Source organism: Phalacrocorax aristotelis, chromosome 1, assembly GCF_949628215.1.
Source record: "Phalacrocorax aristotelis chromosome 1, bGulAri2.1, whole genome shotgun sequence".
NCBI lineage: Eukaryota > Metazoa > Chordata > Aves > Suliformes > Phalacrocoracidae > Phalacrocorax > Phalacrocorax aristotelis.
In genome coordinates, this window is record NC_134276.1 from 92,027,970 (window position 1) to 92,048,350 (window position 20,381).

Below are 20,381 nucleotides of genomic sequence, written 5' to 3' on the forward strand. Positions count from 1 at the left end.
AGTTCAAAGTAAATCATGCTAATTTATTTTGGGAACGCTGCTTAGAGGAATTTTCTTCCAGAATCTAGAGACTATATTCTATAGTGCTAGTTAAAGTTAATAATACATGTTAGTAAGTGATTAATCTGCAGATTAACTCTGGAACAACTGATACACATTAAGTGTGGAAAACTATGTTGATAGAGCATTTTAAGTACTGCTTTCATGTGGTTTTGTGGATCTCAACCAACTTGACACCTCACTCAGGGACACAGTATTTTTCTAGTGATACTTATGCTTAAATATTCCTTTTGGTTCAACCATCTGATAGAGGTCACTAGCTTTTCTCTCCTGTAGAGCATGGGCACATGTATGTGGATCTGAATTTTCTAAGTGATCTTTATATAGGCATGCTTATGTCCTACTATCACTGTTTTGTCTGGCTTGCTGGGAAACATTCTTTACTCGGTTACTCCTAGAGTAATGGAGATTGCTTACCTGTGTGCAATTCTGCCTCTGAAAGTACTTCTCTGTTGCAATTATTAGAAAGCCTCAAAGTGCAACTAAATGCAGAGCTACAGTGTTGGCATCTGAACCTTTCCAGAGATCAGCATTCAGACATAGCTGACATTCATCCGCAGGCCCTTATTCCGCCATTGTTCTGACTCAGCAAAAGGAAAGCTTTGGTGTGCTGGTACAGAATTTTGTACTTGAAAGACAGGGTTTCAATTTTTTTCAGACATGTTGTGCTTTAGTCCCTTTCTGTAAGGACTAAGGGACAAACCTGATGAAAAAGCTACCTCCAGAATGGCAGCAATAACTTTCCAGAACTCTTTGCCTGATCTTCATCACTGCTAATATCTCACTGAAGATAGCTGATGTGGAGAACTGAAAGAAGGAAAGATTTCATTTAATTGGTGGAAAGGTCCTTGAATAAACAAGAAAAAAAGCGCCTTTCTTAGAACCCAATGGGAACACACAGGTACTGCCCTGTTAATTCAGGCATATGAACAGGATTTGTACCAGTGACATATTTCTTTCCATATTTCTATGTGCAGTACTTCTCTCTGCCTTAGATTTCTCAGCGATGTGACCTACTGGCTGGAAGGTGACTCTCAGTGTCTTCAGATAATTTGAAAGACACCTCTGCCTTGGCTGCACTATACGTATTGATTACGTATGAATAACCAGTGAAATGATTTTAAATTCCAGGTATAATTGTGCATACAGAGAGACTAAGTGCAACAGCTGCTGCTAAATAAACATGCAAAGGCAGTTCTCTCTTGATTCTCTTTACTTTTCCAGGAAAGAAGAAGAAAAACCCTCAATGCCCCCATCCTCTGATTTCAGCTCAGGGTCTCTGCCTTGATATGGTCACAGTATTGTTCTTCCCATGATAATCACACACTGTTTCCTAAATGGCGACAGTCTCTTCAGATAGTATAACTGGAACATCCTAAATCATCTTCTGATCACAGCAATAAGCCCATATAATTTGTCCTTTCTTAAAAATCTATTGACACAAAGGGGCAAATGCTTCAAAGAGCTGTTATTCACTCTGCTAAGCAAGAGTTTTTTCCTGAACAGTTTTTTCTACTGTAAAACTCTGCAAAACCAGAAAACATGCTGTATTTTAAAAGTGTTTCTGGTGTTTAGGAAAATGGATGCAGCAAGAGAGAGAAACTATTTATTTTGCTATTGTTCATTGGCTGGCTTGTTTCTAGTCTTATACCTGTCATAGCCCTTCTCAAAATAGCCAGACTATGAAAATAAATAAATAATTAAATCATCAACTGCCCCAGCATTTTCCTTTGAACTGCTTTCTTTGTTACTAAAGATACTAAAGCAATTTTAAAACATTTTTGAATTTAGACTGTTCCTTACCTTTTCTTATTAAAGCACCATTGATATTAAATAAGAAAAAGAAAAAAACAAAAGAAAAATTTGTGCTTATCTATGAAGTTTAAGATCAACCTTGGATATTAATCCTGCATCTCTCCTACCTCATTTTTTGTCACACTGAGAAGGGTTGATAAAAAGCAAAGGAAATATCACACCCTGGGGCACAAAAATCACATAGATTTCCATATACGATCTTTAAATGATCTCTTTTTAAATAATCACCTGCCAACATCAGCACAGGAGATATGTGCTATCACAGAGGAAAATTCCTTTTCATCCTTTTTAAAAATAATTTCTGTCTCTCCTTGTACTCTGTTCACTTATGGGATACCTCATTCCCAAAACACCTCTTAATCGGGTGGCAAGCATAGAGAGGTATAGAGGGAATTTTTTCTTACAGGCTTTCCTTGCCCCCATTGCTTTTGACTCTTTTTCCCTTCTTGCCTTGGCATTGGTCTAGAATATATAAACATAATATTAGTCTACATTTTCCCTATGTTCATCACAACCGGAGATTATCACACATCATAATCTATAGAAAATTAATTAATGAAACTAAGTGGATCATTTAAATTTCTTTGTAATTAAAACCAATTACAGGTTACCTTTTTGGTTATTGAAAGCATTTAATGTTTACTTGGGATTTCTAATCTCCTGATAAATTTTCATTAAAATCAATCACTTTCCAAAGAGTAAATCTTAAGAATTACCAGGTTAAAGAAAATGGAATCTGAACAACACATGTCAAAGACATATGAAGTATCATTAAAAATGACGTAATGACTTGTAGATACAGAGTAATGTTCTGATGGACTCACTCAAGAGGCTTTTATAAATAGCTCTTAGTCAAAACTTAAAGGAATTATCTTAAAAACCCAAAATGAACAAACAGAAGACCCACACACCAAAAAACACAACCCAAAACGAAAACAACCCCCCCAACAAACACAAAAAACCAACCAACCAACAAAAAACCCAACAACCAGCCCCACAAACATTGCTTCCCACTCAATTCTCTGAATTCATGGAACAGATTCCAGTCTAACCCTTGTATCTTTCAAGTAATGCCTCAACAAAACATGGGAAATAACATTTAATAATTCGGGCATTCCTATTAAAGAGAGAAGCCAGAAAAAGAAGAAATCCTAAAATCAAAACTATAAACAAACAGACAAAACTAGTCTCTGATTCTACCAAAAGAAGCAAAAATATTATCTGTTGAAGTCTTCTTCACACTTCATGGTTTATAATATGTAGAATTAAGTTTTTCCTTGCATTCCAAAACATATAATTCTTTTGAGATTCCAAGGCAGTCAACAGTGCCGTCTAATAAACAACACATTAATTACTCAGATACAATTTAGATAAAATCTTTGCTTTCTAAGACAGTGAATTGTAATTAAAACTGATTATGAAAATAATTATATTCCAAAGGCATTAGTTTTCTTACCCTTAATTACTGTAGAAACAACTAAATTTAATAAGACTCTGAAATGCACTGGTGGCATTACATGAAATCAATTAGGGCTCACAAAGGATACTATTAAACTGTCAGTGTAGTTTTCATTTAAAGCTGCAGCCTCTGAGGGCTGAGCTCAGTGAACTAGCAGAACAGTGAATTGCTACCGTGCAAGGGAAAGAAGCCTCAGTTTTCAGACTGGAAAACTTCTCCGACAGCACTTACAGTTCTTACTGTACCATTCATCATCTTAAGCTAAGCAAGAGTAACAGTAAATAAACACTTAGATAAACACATACTTCCCCCCCAACCTTTAAAACACAGGCCTTAAGTAGTGCTTACATTACACAAAGATGCTGACAGATCCGATGATTGACTCAAAATATTTTAAAACAACGCTGCCAATATTTCAATATATTTTAAGAAGCATGCAACTGCTATAAAGGCAATAAAGATGACACTCAAGGTCCAGCTCTGTAATATTCAGCTCAGAAGCAACTGGTAACCAAAACTGGTTAGCACTTGAGTAAGAAGGAGAGACAGCAGACTGCCTACTGTCTCTTATATATATATATATATATAATCTAATACAGTAATATTAGCTGTAAAGAATCACTCCACATCTTATGCAGTTATTCTTTACTATTCAGGAGGTTTCAGACTCCTATAGAAAACTGAAATATAGAAAAAGTTCCCGACTATAAGGAGATAATGTGATTAAAATAGATCTACCACAGAAAGATTGTAATACAATAGGACCTATAACCCAAGGTAATAGGAGAATACAGAGGAATTATAATAAATTATTATTACGGAGTTTCAACAGCATTGGGAAGAAACTGTAACTCTAGTGCTGTTCCTTGGGATCATGTAAATATAAATAAATAATTAATGAAATTCCAGAGCCCAATTCAGCAAATTTAGATGATGTTCAAGTCTCACCCAGTTCAACAGAACTCAGTATGTGTTTGATATAAAAGCCTACAGACAAAATCCTAACTACACTGACATGAACGGCTAACCTTCAACTGATTTCAAAGGGAACAGGATGTTCTGTGATAGTTCTACCTCAATTCTATTTTTGGACAAGTCTCAAAGATACAAATTCTTAGCAGACAAAAATGTAACCCTTCAAACAACAATTCTGGGCAATATAACAGATTGGAGACAGGCATAAAAACACCAAGCCTTTAAGTTTGGGAGTGAGGAGGTCTGACTATTCTGCTATGAAAAGCCATGACGGAAGTGGATAAACCTCAAGTGTTCTATGCTCACATGCTATTTTGGCAGACTCAACCAAATCTAACTCTTAAATAGTGCATGATTTGCAATGTTTTCTTCCTGGTCAATAAACTTTGAAATAATTATCAGGTGTTTAAAAAGACACTCGATTTGGCTTGTGACTTATTCTTTGGCTTGTGACAGTATTCACTGTCATGCAAGTACCCTCTATATATTCTAGATAATATTTCCAAGGTCTGAGGCAGGGCTTTTCTTTTCCTTAATGTATGTATACCTGTTCTCAAATGAATGTCCCAATTTTAGTCATGGAAATGAATGCATAACTGATGCCTTCATCAGTTTTAATTAATGATTCTACTTTATTTCAGCTCAAAGAAATCCACAGAGTACACCATAAGGTCCTTACAGGAAATATACCTCTGTATTTTCTGTTATTTAACCAAAGGATATATATTAAATTGTCTTGTATAAACAGATGTGTTAACGAACACTGAGTTGGCTTGTATGTGGCAGCACAGTGAGATATGGAAACATCAGGGTTCTTCAATCCTGTTCTTTTATTTTAAAAGGTGAGCTTAGTTTCTTTTACAAATTCATTTTCACCTAGCTGCTGTTATTTCTGAATAGGAGGCCTAAATATAAATAAAAGCATGATTAAAAACAACTCAAAGTCTTGGTAGCTCAAGGCTCACATTCGTGATTGTATTTGACACAATAATCATCATCACATCTTAAGACTGAAATCTGGTTGGCAGTCCTTGACTTAGTTCTGCTTTTTCCAATTAGCTGAAAAATTGCATCTCAGCTCATCTTCCAGGAAATATGTTTACATCTATAGTCATGAAAGCATTCCATCAGTGCCCATGGACTTATATATGCCCAGTTGCTCAGGCCTTCATTTAAATGTGGCAAAAGCCAGCAAATAAAATGAGTCATATTTCACAGTGAGTTATGTGCCACTTACCCAGGTTCACAGAAAGCACATCCCAAACCCAGCACACTGTTGACCACCTAAGAACAACACAGGTGACGCAATGACAAATCATTAGGTGATGTCCCCTGTGCTCTGTGTTATCACAAGGAATTCCTAGAGATGAAAGAGTTAGATACAAACACCTTGGTGCCTAAATGCTGGGCTGCCAGTTGGGACAAACGCAGTCAAGAGTACATAGGTATATGAAATTGTTCAAAACAAAAAATCACCTTCCCATCCCATAAGATCTGGTACTGAGCTCTGTTACACTGCCACTATAGCATCGCATTATGGTTTCCTACAAGGATATATGAATCACTAAATGATTCCCTATTTCATGTTTTCCTTTTTGTTCAGAGAACTCATGGCTCAGGTTTTCTAACAAGGTATATGAGAACACCACACAAAGCTTGAGAGGAGGAAGTTTCTGTTTTATCAGAGACCGGTATGCATAAAGTTGACTACAGACGTGAAACCCAATCTATATCCACAACAGAAATGGCAAGAAAACAACTGAGTAGCAGGGGGTGGTATTGATGTAGATCACGCAGACAATGTCCCATTATTTGCCTTGGATATTACTTTTTTTCACATGGTAGGCATCTTAATTTTTGAAGCCATATTCTAGTAGTACAAAGGATTCCTAGAAATTAGATTGGGTCAAATGTTAACAGTTCATGGCAGAATAACGTAGAACACTAAAAACCAGACAGGTTATCTCAGAAGAGTCATAAGAAAGCAAATCAGAAAAACTTTCAACATTCTTAACCTCAAGGAAACACTGGAGGTGGCTGCCTTGTGTTGCAATGGACAAAAGTTACGTTCAACTGATATTAACACATTTATTAGGTATGCATGGGTGGACTACAGACAATTCGTTAACCTTCCTATTAAAAATGCAAACAAGTAAATGTATAAGTGCATTAGTAAAAAAATGTAGCATTACTTGATCTCCATTTCATTCTGCTCTTGCAGTGAGGTACATCCACAAGTCTGCACATAGATTAATCATAAAAATGTTATGCAGAAATGCAGTATTAGAATAGTCTTTCCCACAAATTCTGTATTTTGCAGTAGCCACAGATTTCTATACTTTACTGAGTGATTTATATATACTGTAAAATCTCTCTGTAGATAAAGGATAAAAATACTGAAGAGTCAGGGAAATAAACAGATATTTTTAATGACACAGCATTATCATGACACATTGTTTTTACAAGTCTTTAACATATTTAGGTGCTATTTTGATTTCTTATATTAACTTCCATAATTCTTTCTTGATTATCTGTACTTCTGATCTAAAAAAGGCCATCATCTGATATCCAGTACCTGCAATGTAGTTTGCCTCATTTACTTGAAACTAACATTTTTAATGACAACTGTATATTCAAAGCTGACCTCTATATGATTGTTTAACGTGCCGCGGCTTATTCATAATGACAATCTGAAGAAGAGCAGCTTATTTGTCTTACTAATTTTAGTAGTCCCAAATATCAAGTAGTAACATTATTCTAGAAAATTTAATGACTAGTTCATCTGACCCAGTTCAAGCTAGCACATTATACATGTAGTAAACTGCTGATGACACCACATGAACATGTAATTATGGTCAACAATCTTTAATATTTATGACTAGCTAAATGTTGCCCTCCCATAATCAAACAGTACCCAAATAAATATATATTCTAGAAGGAGAAACCACATACGAGGACTATATATACATCTATATAAATACTGAAGTGTTGTATTTCCATCAGAAACAGAAATGAAGCCCTCTATTGGGAATGGGTACTCAAGAAGATTTCTCCCTTCGTGTGTAAATATCATTCTACATTTCTTTAATAAGTGTATTATGGACCAATAAAAATCTGTGTCTTTGAGAAAAATACATTTGCTAACTTTTTTCTTAGAATTAATAGAAACAGAAGATGGAAACTAACGATAAAGCAACATAATCTATTTACTATCCATAAGTTAGGCCCCAGTACAAGGGGCTACTTAGGAACCATGGGAGGGATGCAAACTTTTGTTACAGAAACTTCTTGAATGAAACAAAATTGAGATTAAGAACATATAGCATAGCCAATGTAAATAGCATTCAACCCTGGGCATTAGGAGCGTGTCCCAGGGGACCAGCAATAAGTGTTATTTAGTGCATTAATTGAACACTGGAAAACAGGTGTGAAGAGCAAGATGGCAAATTTATTTAGATTAGTCAAACCCAGGAAGGACTGTGAATAATTCCAGATGGAACAAATCATTAGGAAAGTGATAGCAGAAAGATTCAACATAGACGTGTCCAAAATACCAGACACTACAAGGATGATTTAAACTCAGTAAACACTGCTGGATTCTGAACTAACTGTAGCCTTGAAGGAATTTAGCGTTTAAAAATCAAGACAACTGCTTAATGAAGATGTCACTACAGACAAGCATCTGAAAGATTACTAGCTAAAACAAACAAAAAAAAGGAACAAATATTATGTCCATCTTTAACTCACTTTCCGGATGCTGACTTGGGTACCTTGTCCCAGCCAGCACAAAGGAGAGTAACATCAGACATAAAATGACTAAAGCAGTAACATGCTGTGAAAACCAATTTAGCCAAAGCAAAATTTAATAAAAATGTTACATGCTTCTACTGTTATTTTCCCGCAAGAAGAGAAGTAACAGTGACAGGTGTCCACAGCTCCAAGGGGTCAGCACAGGATGAAAAGGAAGGATGTCACCAATGGCAGATCTGAACTCTGGTTTCTTAGTGCCATCTTATTTGAACAAGTCTATTCTGCTGGTGTTCCCACAGGAACAAAGAGAGAGGACAGCTCTGGAAGAATTGCCTCCCATTCCTCAAAATAGAACCACACTGCAAAACTTACAGGTCGACTACCACAAAAATATATCTACCCTCTTGGAATCAGTAAAGGTATATGGTTCATAATAGAGCAATAGACACTATTAGTGATTAATTAACATAGCTCAGGTATCAGCCTCAGCACCAAGAACTCATGAAAGTTTCTAAACAGTTTACCATTACTAATAACAAACAATAGCATCGCTTCCAGATTTTAAAACAAACAAATAAAAACCCACTAAACTAGCATATATAAGTCATGTTGTGGGCTAGAGAAAATGCATATGAGTTAGATTTTAAAAGAAACTACCACTAAATTAGGCCCAAGTCCAATCTGACATGAATTAAATAAATAAGAAAACATATAAATAATAGGAAAGAGAACAAGAAAAAGAAAATAAGGAAAAGAAAAAATAAAATATAGCATACTAGTAAGATAAAATGCAGACAGTGGGAAATGGGTGTTGCAGTCATGGCACTTGAGATATTTCAAAAAAAATGTAGTTCTACCATATGCTGTGTCAAGTGAACAAACGGAATCTCAAAAACATATAGCACATTTTAAACAGATAATACTTTTTTCTTTCTTTACAGGCAAAAAATGGACCTATATAATTCATTGCCAGAAGGCACTACTGTGCTTAAGCAGATATGCATCAGATACATAACTGATTATGTATCTTGCATAAAGGAAGAATCTGCAGATACACCAGCTAGAGCAATAATTCCAAGAGCTATTATTTCTTATCATTTGCAGCAGATAATATTTCTTACAGTTTGCAGGAGTTGTAATGCTTAGTACCTGGGGAAGAGCTCTACATTTTTTAAATTTGCCAGGGAATGTAGCACAGTACAGCTAAATCTGGAGTATTGGTCAAGATGTGATCGATACTGGATGCTAAACAACATGAACATACTGATCTTTTCACAAATTCCTTGCTTGCTTGCTTACTCTTTCTCCTTCTATGTACCTGTATGAGTTACACCTTAAAGGTCTGTCCTCAAGATTTACCAGTTTAATCTCACCTTTCTTCAATGATTTCTCACCACCCCTATTTTAGGGCACACAAGAAAATTACATTGTTAATTCTGTTGCTCTCCCATCTGCCTTCAGTACTGCCACTTCTCCAGGTCTCTGCCTTGGTCAATAAGAGTCACAACCACCAGACTTTTGTGCCACTGATCCTCATCCAGAATGAGAACCATTTGTTGTCATTTGTCAATTTCTTTGTGCGTTTACACAAAAACAATGTGAAGTTGAAATTTTGTTCATAGTTAAAACACAGCCACACAACAAGTTGCGAGCACCACTGTTGTCAAATTGACACATTTGGTGGTAACTTCCAAAAAGAGTCTAAAAATTAATAGGCAGACTGAATTATCCTCTCAGTTTCAAGCATGACTGACAAGCCCGTGAAGAGGAAGCTTACAATGCCTGCACAACAGCTGATCAGTAGCTAAAGAATCACGGAGCAAAGCTTGCAATAGCAACGAAATGCTGCTTAAAAAAGAAAAAGAAAAGAAGAAGCCATAGAAAACACTAGGGAAAACAAGGCTATAACAAGAATAATAATGTAAACAAAAGATGACAACTAAGGTCAAATTCCTTTTTGCTGGCACTCTGCTAGTTCATCAGCTTTATTAATTTCTGTGCAGTTATTTGTTTTAAAAGACTTGAAACCTGATAAGAAGTCTATTGAGGGGAAAGCAAAGACATTCATTTGTTGCAATAAGCTTTGGATGAGAGCAATAATCAGTTTGCTACAGTTTGTTAATTTATCTACAGACTAATAGGAAATAGATTTAAGGTTGGACTTTCAGGGCACAGAGCATTAGCTTCTGTTCTTGTTCAAATACAGACTAAAACTCTAATTACTTCAGAAAAATCTCACCTTTAAGAACAAAACATTTATCTTAATCTTATAATGGAGTAAGAACACAAATTGACATTTCTGTTCTTTCTCTCACAATATCAGGCTTATTTTTGTCTTTCTTAGTACCTTGCTCCTCTTGCACCTCCTGTGGATGCAAAAGAGTGAGATTTCTCAGAGTGTTTCTTTGAAATGTCCATATTAATCTCTGATTATGATTCAAGTCAGTCCATGAAGTCGCACTCCCTTTAGAATTCTGTGCCATAAAATATTTAATGATTTTGTCCAGTTGGATTTCACTGTAACATAGGAACTGTTCTCATTTTCACTACAAGGGAATAAACAGCTTTTAACACATGGTAAATATGAACAGAGCAGCAGAATTCTTCTTCACTCAAGATCTAAATATAAACCAAGAATGAGGGAAAAAAAAGGAAAGTGTAACTCTCTGAGCCATAAGGTATGGTCTTTTCAGTATTCTGCTTTCACTTTTCCTGCTTAGTTTTAACAGTTAACTTGCTCTCAGTGCTTGAAGCTGAAGGCCTCTTTGCAAAATGCCAGTTCTGTCCTCCTTTTTAATTGTCTGTAGTGAAATCATTAACATTAGATTACATTTAACAACCAAAATCACTGAACTATCAATCAGCTGAATTCATGGTGTATAAAAAGACGTCTGCAAGCCACTTGTGGGACAGACAAGTTGAAAAAAAAAACTATTTAAGAACAAAAATTTTCTCTTTGAGGTCATTTGTGTTTGTCCGTGGGAGGTCTTAGTAGACCTACAGATGATCTACTGCCTTTCTGGAAGTGATAAAAATACTACCCTACAGATGTAACCATCCAAGTGGTGGGAACATTAAGTTTATTCACACTGATACTAAGAGTTTTAAGAAATATAAAGAACCATAGATCCTTTTAGTCAAGTATGGTATTACTGATGCTACCATCTCCTGAAATAACTCAAGAACTCTTTCTTTTTTTTAATCCTAAAAGAGTTTCTCAAAAAAATCACAAGAATATGTTCACAAAGGTGGAAATGATGAATCATACCGTATTCTGGGTAACATTACTTCTTCAGCTCATCCTAGCAGCATTTTGAAAGCATTGAATATCCAAGACTATCCTCTCACAAATTAAACCACAAATATTCAATACCCTCAGCTGACTTCTCACGTTGGATCCACCTACTGGTATCAGTACTGCACAAAAAGTACGGTCGTGCTGAGTGGAGAACAAAAGTGAAAGCCAGAATATAAGCAGTTAAGATGACTTTTGAGATCTCCTGTTTATGGGAGGTGCATCTGGCATTTTTACTTATGTCTTTTAATATTTTTTTCGCATACATAGCTGATATTTCATCATTTTTAGGGGCATTAGGATGGAAAAATAACAATGCAATGTTAACCGATGTCATTGCTGATAAGTTTAAGATTATATTCTATACATAAATATTTCTTTGAGAGTATAGGCAGTTAGTAGAATGTCTTTCAAATAGGTAACCTTTCCTTTATCTGTCACCACAAAACAATCCTTCTCCCCCGAATGGCTTTTTAGGTGTACTTTTTAATATGAAAATGGTAAGGGATGATATTTAACCAAGTAAAACATGAAACAACAAATAAATTAAACTCAGAACATCTAAACCTTACCAGAGTAGTATCTGCATCCTTTTTATAGTCCTTTTTTGAGGGTGTGCTATTTTGTGTAAAATAATAGTAACAGAATAGAACAAAGATAAAAAAAATACTTTAATCTGTTATCTGAAAACAACTCTTGGAAACTTCACACTGTAAACACAAAAGCCTTAACATTCTTGCATCACAAACAGCTAATAAACAGTTTTTCTTCAGAGTTTGCCAGTGTTACTGACTCTGCTGGAGAGTAACTTCTCAGAAGCATGGAGTGCCATTCTGACGAAGTGAGACAAATTAGTTTCATGAAAATTAAAGGGTTCTTGTACTCTGTTGTCTAATGGGAAAGACATTAGGACCCTATATAAAATTCAGGCTTGCCAGAAGAGTTCTGGATTAAATGCTTTTTTGAAAAAGTTGTTTCTCCTCCTATTCAAAAGGATAGTCAGAGCTACTTTAGTTCTTCAAAAAACATGCTGGCATATAAAATTATTTGCTTCTTAACATAATCTTGGGTGTGATACATGACACTGTAGAGATTCACTTTCATTCAATGTGAATAATTCTAAATACTTACGTCCTTATAAAATTAAAACCAAGCAGACTTCTCAAAGACAACATGTGACAAACACCCAGACTGAAAATTTACTCTTTTAAGTAATAGATGCAATAAAGATAAAAATGTATTATCAACAACTCTCGCAAAATAAAATAATTGTCCTACAATTGTGATGTTCTCCAGCAGTCTTTGCAATTTTAGATTAGTATCTATTGTTACACTGGTGTAAATAACAAGCTTCAGCATGACATCTTGGTTGGAAAAAAGCCATCACTCTACTTATCTACTTTCTTAAGCCTGGCAAAATTATTTCAAAAAACAATCAATAAATAACCACAACATAACGATAAAAATAAAAATTCTCATACCATGTTTTCATTGGGAAAAAAAGAGAAAACTTACATCATAAAAAGGCATTTTACCATTGTCATCTTCATCTGAACTTTTACATTTGCAATAATTTCTTGCTCACGCCCACACAAATGCAGCTCTATAACCAGGACAACAGCAGGCAGAGATGTGTAAACGAACTTCCCATATAAAAAAGGTCCCCATGGCCACATCTTACATTTTTAATTTAGTTGTTTCACTGTGCTCAAAGAAAGTGCGCCTGCACAAAGAACTATAATAGCAGTTCATACAAATGGAATTATACCTATTTTAGCAATGCGGACCAACCATCAAAGCAATAGAAGACTGGAGAGGAAAAGACTGAGTTTGCTTGCAGTATCTAGAAGATGGGAATGTTCTTTAAAGTAAAGCATATTGTGAATTCTTTCCTTCTTGACTTCAGCAGTCCAAGCCTAAATGAGCAAATAAGCTTTCCAGAGATGGTTCCTAGAAAGGTCTAGCTACTGAAACCAACTACGAATCTTCAGTATAACTTAACATACTTCATACTCCTGGCTGTTGCTGATGTGTAAATGTAGTTTTTCTCACCCAGAATGCAATTCAACTGTAACAGAGATGCTATTACTTCCACATGTGCCATAAAGCAAAGTAGTATTAGGGCAGGTACAGAAAACCTGTCTCCAGCAGAACGGTCAAGCTCTTTCTGTGCAGGTAATAAAATTATACTTACAAACGTTACGTCTTAATAAAGTTTACATTCTAACAACTGTATTTTTATAACAAGCAACCCCTGATAAGGAAAGGTTTGCCGCTATGAGACCAAAACCAGATTAAGATCTTTTTCACACTTACAATTACTGTTATCGTATGCATTTACATAGGAAAGAGATACGCATCATACTCTGTACTGCTTATGTCCTTAGTTTGTTTGGCCATTCGCATTTCATACTGTCCAGCTGATGTGCAAAACCAAGGTGTTTGTACAACCGGCTGCATTAGAGAATTAATACCATTCCTAGATAAATATGGGGGTTAGTATCTCAGACCTTTCAAATAGGTTGTGTAGAAACTCAACTTCTTGCCACTCCCTCTCTAATGCCCTACAACTTCAACCAATAACATAAATCTCATTATACAGTGATTCTTCTCTGCCCATACCCTGTAATGGGGAAAAAAGTTACTTTCTATGTTTTGACTGATGTGCGTGTCCTGTATGTTGTCCCAGGAGCCCAAAAAAAGGCCTCTTGAGCAGGGACAGTTCTTAACACCCACTGTCAGCCTGAATTCCATTGAAATTGAGCACAGGGACTGGTGGAAGATGCAAATATTTAAAGATGTCTGTTACACAGTGATGGGTTGGAGTCCTAACCAATTCTCAGAGTACGTTATGTAATATATGCTCCACTTAAGAAAAATATTAAGCTTAAAAGGGACTTAGCTCTAAGTCAGTGAAAATTAAACACATCTGGTGGATTCCCAAGAAAGGAACAAATTTAAGCAAGTGGTTATGTTTTATATGATAATTCACATAAAATGAGTGCCCACAAAAGGAGGGAGTAACATAATACCAGCAAAACGAATATTTTTATATACAGTAAATTTCTAATGGTTGTTCTCTTCATTGTATTTTTTTTTCTCTTGAGAACACTTTAGTTCATCTGTTAGGTTTATTTTTGTTAATACAAGCAATAAAGATTGCTTTCTCCTTAACTGCTTCAGCTTAAATAACATAGTTATTTCTTGGAAACTCAATGCTTCTAAAGAGAAGTGACCTTTTTACAAGTTACTCTGGCTTTTGCCCAACTGATCAGTTCACGTGCTTTTTAATGTATCTTTGCAATATCAACAACAAAAATAAAAATTAAAAAGTGATGAGTAAAAAAAGTGAAGCAACGATCAAGCAATCACCAACTTGGCTGTTAAAGGAGTTATAATGTTATTTGTTATAGTTCAATGTTATAAAACAGAACAGTAACAGCAATCAGCCGCAAATATACTTAAGCAAAACAAAACACAAGCTGGCAGATGTTGCCTTAATGACTAAAGAACTTGCTTTGGCTGAACTATTACCAACAGGTAAAGTGGAATTTTACGGCTGCTTGCCTGCCTGTCGTTTTACTCATCTGGTTCATGGAAAAGGAGGTTTCACACTTTTTACACTGATACACAATCCTGATATTAGCAGCAGGTTAGAGGAAAATCAGTTCAACACAATTTAAGCCACTCTCAATTTTTCTTTTTAGTGAAAATATCCACAAAATAGTTAGGCTATTTAAACTAAGAATAAAGGTGGAAGAAACCAAAACCTTTAGCAGAATATTTTCTCTTGGCGCTCAAGACGTGTATAAACAGCGATAAAACGATTTCTAAAATAATAGAGAAATGGTCAAGACCACTATTTGGAATATATTTCTACATCACTATGAGGTCACTGAGTCACCAGAGCACTACTTACTCATGATCTAGATGAAAATAACACTCATGGATATATCTGAAATCATGCATATGCACCTCAGTGGAGAACTAGCCTTTCTTGGAGCCTGTGACAACCAGTTCACGTGTCTCCTTTCTACTCAGCAAATAGTCTCTTACTGTTCAAAAGTTTCCCAAAATGATAAAGAAACAAATTGTTTTGATCTGTGTAATAACCTGAAAGCCGAAGCATAGAGACAGGGAAAAACAAAATAAAACAAAAACCCAAAACAGAACAAATGGGCATTGAAGTTATCCAAAGGTCCATGGCCTCCATCTTCTATTTCCACAGAGCTGCTTAAGAAAAGAAATCTGGTTCTTTCAAGACCTCACTCAGTAGCTGCTCCATGAGCAACAGGCCTGCCTACTGCTTCAAGCAAACCTGAAAAATCTACAGGTGCAGAAGATCTTCCAATTACAAGCCTTTTGCTGACTTTATGTGCTTCCATATTTATCAATGTCTCACAAAAGACAGATAGAAATATGATACAGCCCTTAGAGAATCTTATCAACTGCCATTTGCAGCATGCTTCTTTTCAAGTTCCCAAATAATGAAAAGTCTTAAAAATATTATATAAAAAACACTGAATTAAAAAAAAAATATTAGAAAGGTGGTAAAGTAATACAATCAGTAACTAGGAAATTTTAGTTTTACAGTTACCTGTTCAAGTTTAATCCTATCCTTTTGTACTTCTTAACGGGAAATGTCAACTCAGACACCTAAGCAGCTCTCCTCTAAGACATAAAACATGTACGACAGTAATTTATCTAACACGTGAGCTGTGAACAAGTCTGTGGGCTTTGCAGAAACTTGTGAGAGCGTGTCCTGAGGAATTTGTACTCCCTGTTAGCCTAGTATTTGCTGAGTCCATGCAACAATGGCAATTCTCACATTTAGGCAACATTAGACACACCTGGGTTTGTGCTTGAAGCATTAACAGATTTAAAGATGCACTCTGAGCTACAATTGCTACCTGAGCATCCACAGATCTATCCTGGACTTCAGGATTACAAAGCCATCTCACCGAACAGGGGTTATAGTTCTACATACAAACAAAAGCAGTTTCCTTTGGTTCTCCCATCTAACCTACTCATGGAGAATGGTTTTGAACATTAGACACCCAGCCTTTCTCATCCAGAAAGAGATGTTCCCCACAACCTGTTTCTCAGGGCACGGAGAGCAAAACATTTTTTTCTTAAAAGTATGGCTACTACTAATATGGCTACAATGGCTACTACTGTAACAGAAGAAATGCAATCAGATATTAACTGGATGTTTATACCAATTTCTCGGTTTTGTTATTGCTCTTGTTAAAAAAAATGCTTTCAAATTATTAATGTGGCTTTCTTCTAGTGGACACCAATAGCATTTCTTCTCTGATTTGAACAGGATCTCAAGTCAGTAGCAAGCATGCTTCAGAAAAAATGCTGTTAAAGTGGCTCATTCATATGAATAATAACTTCATAAAAAACTTAAACAAAAAGTGGGAATAAATTTCTGAAGTCATTCGTGATTTAAGTAACTACCTTTATGCAAGAAGATCTGATTTATTGTTTATTTAACTACGCTGACTTTTCTGGCCTTCTTCATAGACTTTAATTAAAAACATGTTAAGATCTAATTCAGTTCTAGTTTCAGTTATAAGCTATAAAACTTAATCCAAGATACTGAATAAAACAACCTTGATTTATTTTTTATGTATCTCATCTAATGTGCAATGATTTAAAACTCTTTTACTACTATAAAGAAAGTAATTTTCTTCTGCAGTATGTTCTGATCTTATAGATTGCATATGGATGATTCACAGTTTGGTGGCAAGCTTCAAAAATTGCTTTTAGGAAGGAATTGGTATCTAAACCAAGGACTGCAAGACTGTGAAATGTAATCATGAATACGATAATGTGATCAAGGATTTAATAAAAACTTACTTGACTAGAGATTTGCTTCAAAGGTACAGGATAACATTTCTCCTTTGAACCTACTTCAATAGGATATGTCTGTCATTTTCAGATTCAGTTTCTGACTCAAAATCACTATAGAGATTGCAATGTGGAGATACAGAAACATGAAACTTGATTTTAAATATTTAAAAAACATAACCTATCAACTGAAGTTAGTTGGCAACTGGTTACAGCAGAGGAAAATTGGCGGGAGGTGAAATTTTATTTGAGAGAATTAAATGGCATTCTGAAGACGTATTTCCAAAAATATGACATGAGTCGTCATCATTCTTTCCTTTCTCACTATAATCATGTCACTTTCAAAAGTTACATCTTCTATAATCTACAACCAAAGCTGGACAACGAATGTTAACGAAGTTTAACAACAAATCTAATAGCAAAATTTATCTCCTACCTCTTATTGATGGCAGCCCATGTAGCATTAATGTTATCTGTCATCAGTTCTACTTTTCTGGTGTCATCTGCTGAATAATCGCGGAGCAGCTTAAGTGCCAGGTCATTTGCCACGTCTACATTTATTTGCCATTGTCGTATTTCTTTTGAAAATTGCTGAAGTAAAAAGAGAAAGAAAAAGAATAAACCTCAGATCACCATAAAATGATCACACACACTGTATGGTTATTAGAGAAGATGAACAACTTATACCATCAATATAAAAACAAAACAAAGCAAAACAAAAGAAAACCAGGAAAATTACTCCCTCAGATTTACTGGTAACTGAGGTCAGAGTCTTTCTAAATGCTTAAATTCTTTTAGTCATAAAACCATAGGACTACTTCTAATCTCTGAGAGGACCGAGCAACAAAATCCTAACTGTTGGATAAAACATGACAGCTCAAATTGATAAACACTGATTGGAATGTTGATTATTCTTTTCTGAGAGACAAATGGATGGCTGCGTTATTATGCATTATGCAACTGTCACTATTTGTGATACTGAATTATCTATAGATGGAAATTATAGTGAAATAAAATGTTCTAATTTTCTTTTTCATATTATGAAAGAATACTGAGATTTGGACAATTAATACCTGTGTTTTCACTTTTTTTTAATTTACTTTATTTTAGTGAATTGTTTATGTAATTAGTGCCATCTACTGGAACAGCACTAAATCTGCAATATAGTAAGATACTACTGGTAAAGATATCAATATCTTTACAATGCTAATTTGTGCTCCTTAGTATTAAAAAAGCTTTTTACACCTTGGTCATTCTTTTTTTTTCTCCCTTTCATCTCCTCTTTCTCTTCTCCTCTTCCCTCTCCTCTCCTCTTGGGTCAGCTGTCTCACTACAGAAGCAAGCCAGGAAATCTGGAACACTCATTCAGCCAACAAGCATCTCCCATGCATCTTCACTGTTAGTCTTTTTCTCAGAGCAAATTTCCATATAAATGCATTGCAGTTGCATATTTAATCCATAATGTGTAACAACAAATTGAAAGAGCCAAGGTAATCGATGGTCTGCTTGTACTTTTGTACTAGGCAAAGACTACAATTAGTTAATCAAAGGGAGAATGCAAGCAGAAAGAAAGTTTATATTTGTAAATAGAAAGAGTAAGTTGCATGTAAACATTAGAAGCTGTCAACAAAAAACAAACTGTCTTTATGACTGTCTTTATTCTTGTGCTTCAATACACAAATCAGGAAACGTCTGTGAAGAAAAAATAGTTTTTCCCCTCTCATTCTTCCAAAGCAGTATTCTTTTTGAAGTCTTGTTTTCACTCAGATAAGGAATTCTCCACACAAAGCTGAACTTAAATATGTAATCCCTGATTAAAGAGTCTAAATACAAAGTAAAACTAAATACATTTTGAATATTTTGTGCACTTATGTGTTCGCCTCAGAAGGTCTGTAACTTGATTTTGGTTAAGATTGGGACTGAAACATACTTGATCTTTGAACAGAGTCCAGGTCGAGTTTTTGGAAGTTTTGATTTCTCCCCCAAACTCTTACCTGTTAAAAAGCTGCCTCAACACCTCTAGGTCCTCTCCTTGATGTAAAACTGAAAACATGTATTTCCTCTCTCTTCTCTGTTATTCCTTCATGAGAGGGAAGATCACCCAATTACTGTGCAGCAGGTGATAACTTCAGGTACTAAGGCAGCAACCTGATTATCTGTTTTGAACAAGGGATCCTATTTCTACCCATCAAACATTAGGAAGAGGCTACTAACCCCCTCCCCTGAAAACCATCTGAACATGTTATGGTTAAACTCACTTAAGCTGAAGCTGCCTAAACAATTTATTGAAGTCATTCCCCTGTGTATGCATGACTACATACGGAAATGTAGTCAGGAGCGGTGATAATTTTGTGGAAAACCCCTACCCTTCCTTTGGAGACAATATAAGCAGGTGGTTGTTTTGGAAATAGTCTGCCAGTTGAGCTCCTTTCCTGCCTGAATTACATGCAATAAATACATAAGTGTTAATATTTACACAAATAAAATATATAAACCGAAAAATAAATTCTACAGCAGTTATCATTTCAGTTTTGTAGATTTTTTATAGCAAGTATCTATTCTACATTTAGGTCTATCCATCTTTATTATACTCTACCTTTTTCTTTGTTTAAAATGATGCGTGCATACAGCTGCTTTTTTCCAGCCAAAGAATCCCAGCAGACTGACTATTCACTGCATTACATAGAAAAGTTACCATAATATTTTGTCTGTATTGTAAATTAATGGCCTGTAAACTTTACTTTGAAAATAAGTTTTTTGCCCAGTCCCATGTGAATATAAACGACCTTATAAAACCTTCCAAACCTGCTTTTATAATAAAAATACAGAAAGATCCATTACTAGGCTATTTCTAGAAGTGTTGTTCTCGCCATTAACTTCAACATTAATCCATTAACTTCTTGACATTACAACACTAGATCATCACTCAGGAAATAAATGATGACTATAGAGAGCTCTGCAGACAGAAACTGTTTGTATTTTCTACTTTATTGGAAATTGGTATGTAATTTTTCAACAACTCTGAGGAGTGCATGCCTTGCTTCAACTTTGCTCTGTGCACAGACATTGAGAACAAAGTGTTGTGGTAAATGTTTTAACTGCCTGTCCTACCAGAGGCCCATTAACTCCCATCTCACATGACTATAATGAATCTTTCAGAATTAAATTCTT

General features: G+C 35.3%; 1 protein-coding gene across 11 annotated transcripts in view; it reads right to left on the reverse strand.

Annotated features, from left to right (window-relative positions):
- Positions 1 to 20,381, reverse strand: part of DMD (dystrophin) — a 1,138,094-nt gene that overhangs the window by 263,107 nt on the left and 854,606 nt on the right. For all 11 annotated transcript variants that reach the window (XM_075097793.1, XM_075097785.1, XM_075097765.1 and 8 more), the window contains one exon: positions 17,647 to 17,801. In XM_075097793.1, coding sequence (XP_074953894.1) covers positions 17,647 to 17,801 — 155 coding nt within the window. The remainder of the gene's footprint in view (positions 1 to 17,646; positions 17,802 to 20,381) is intronic.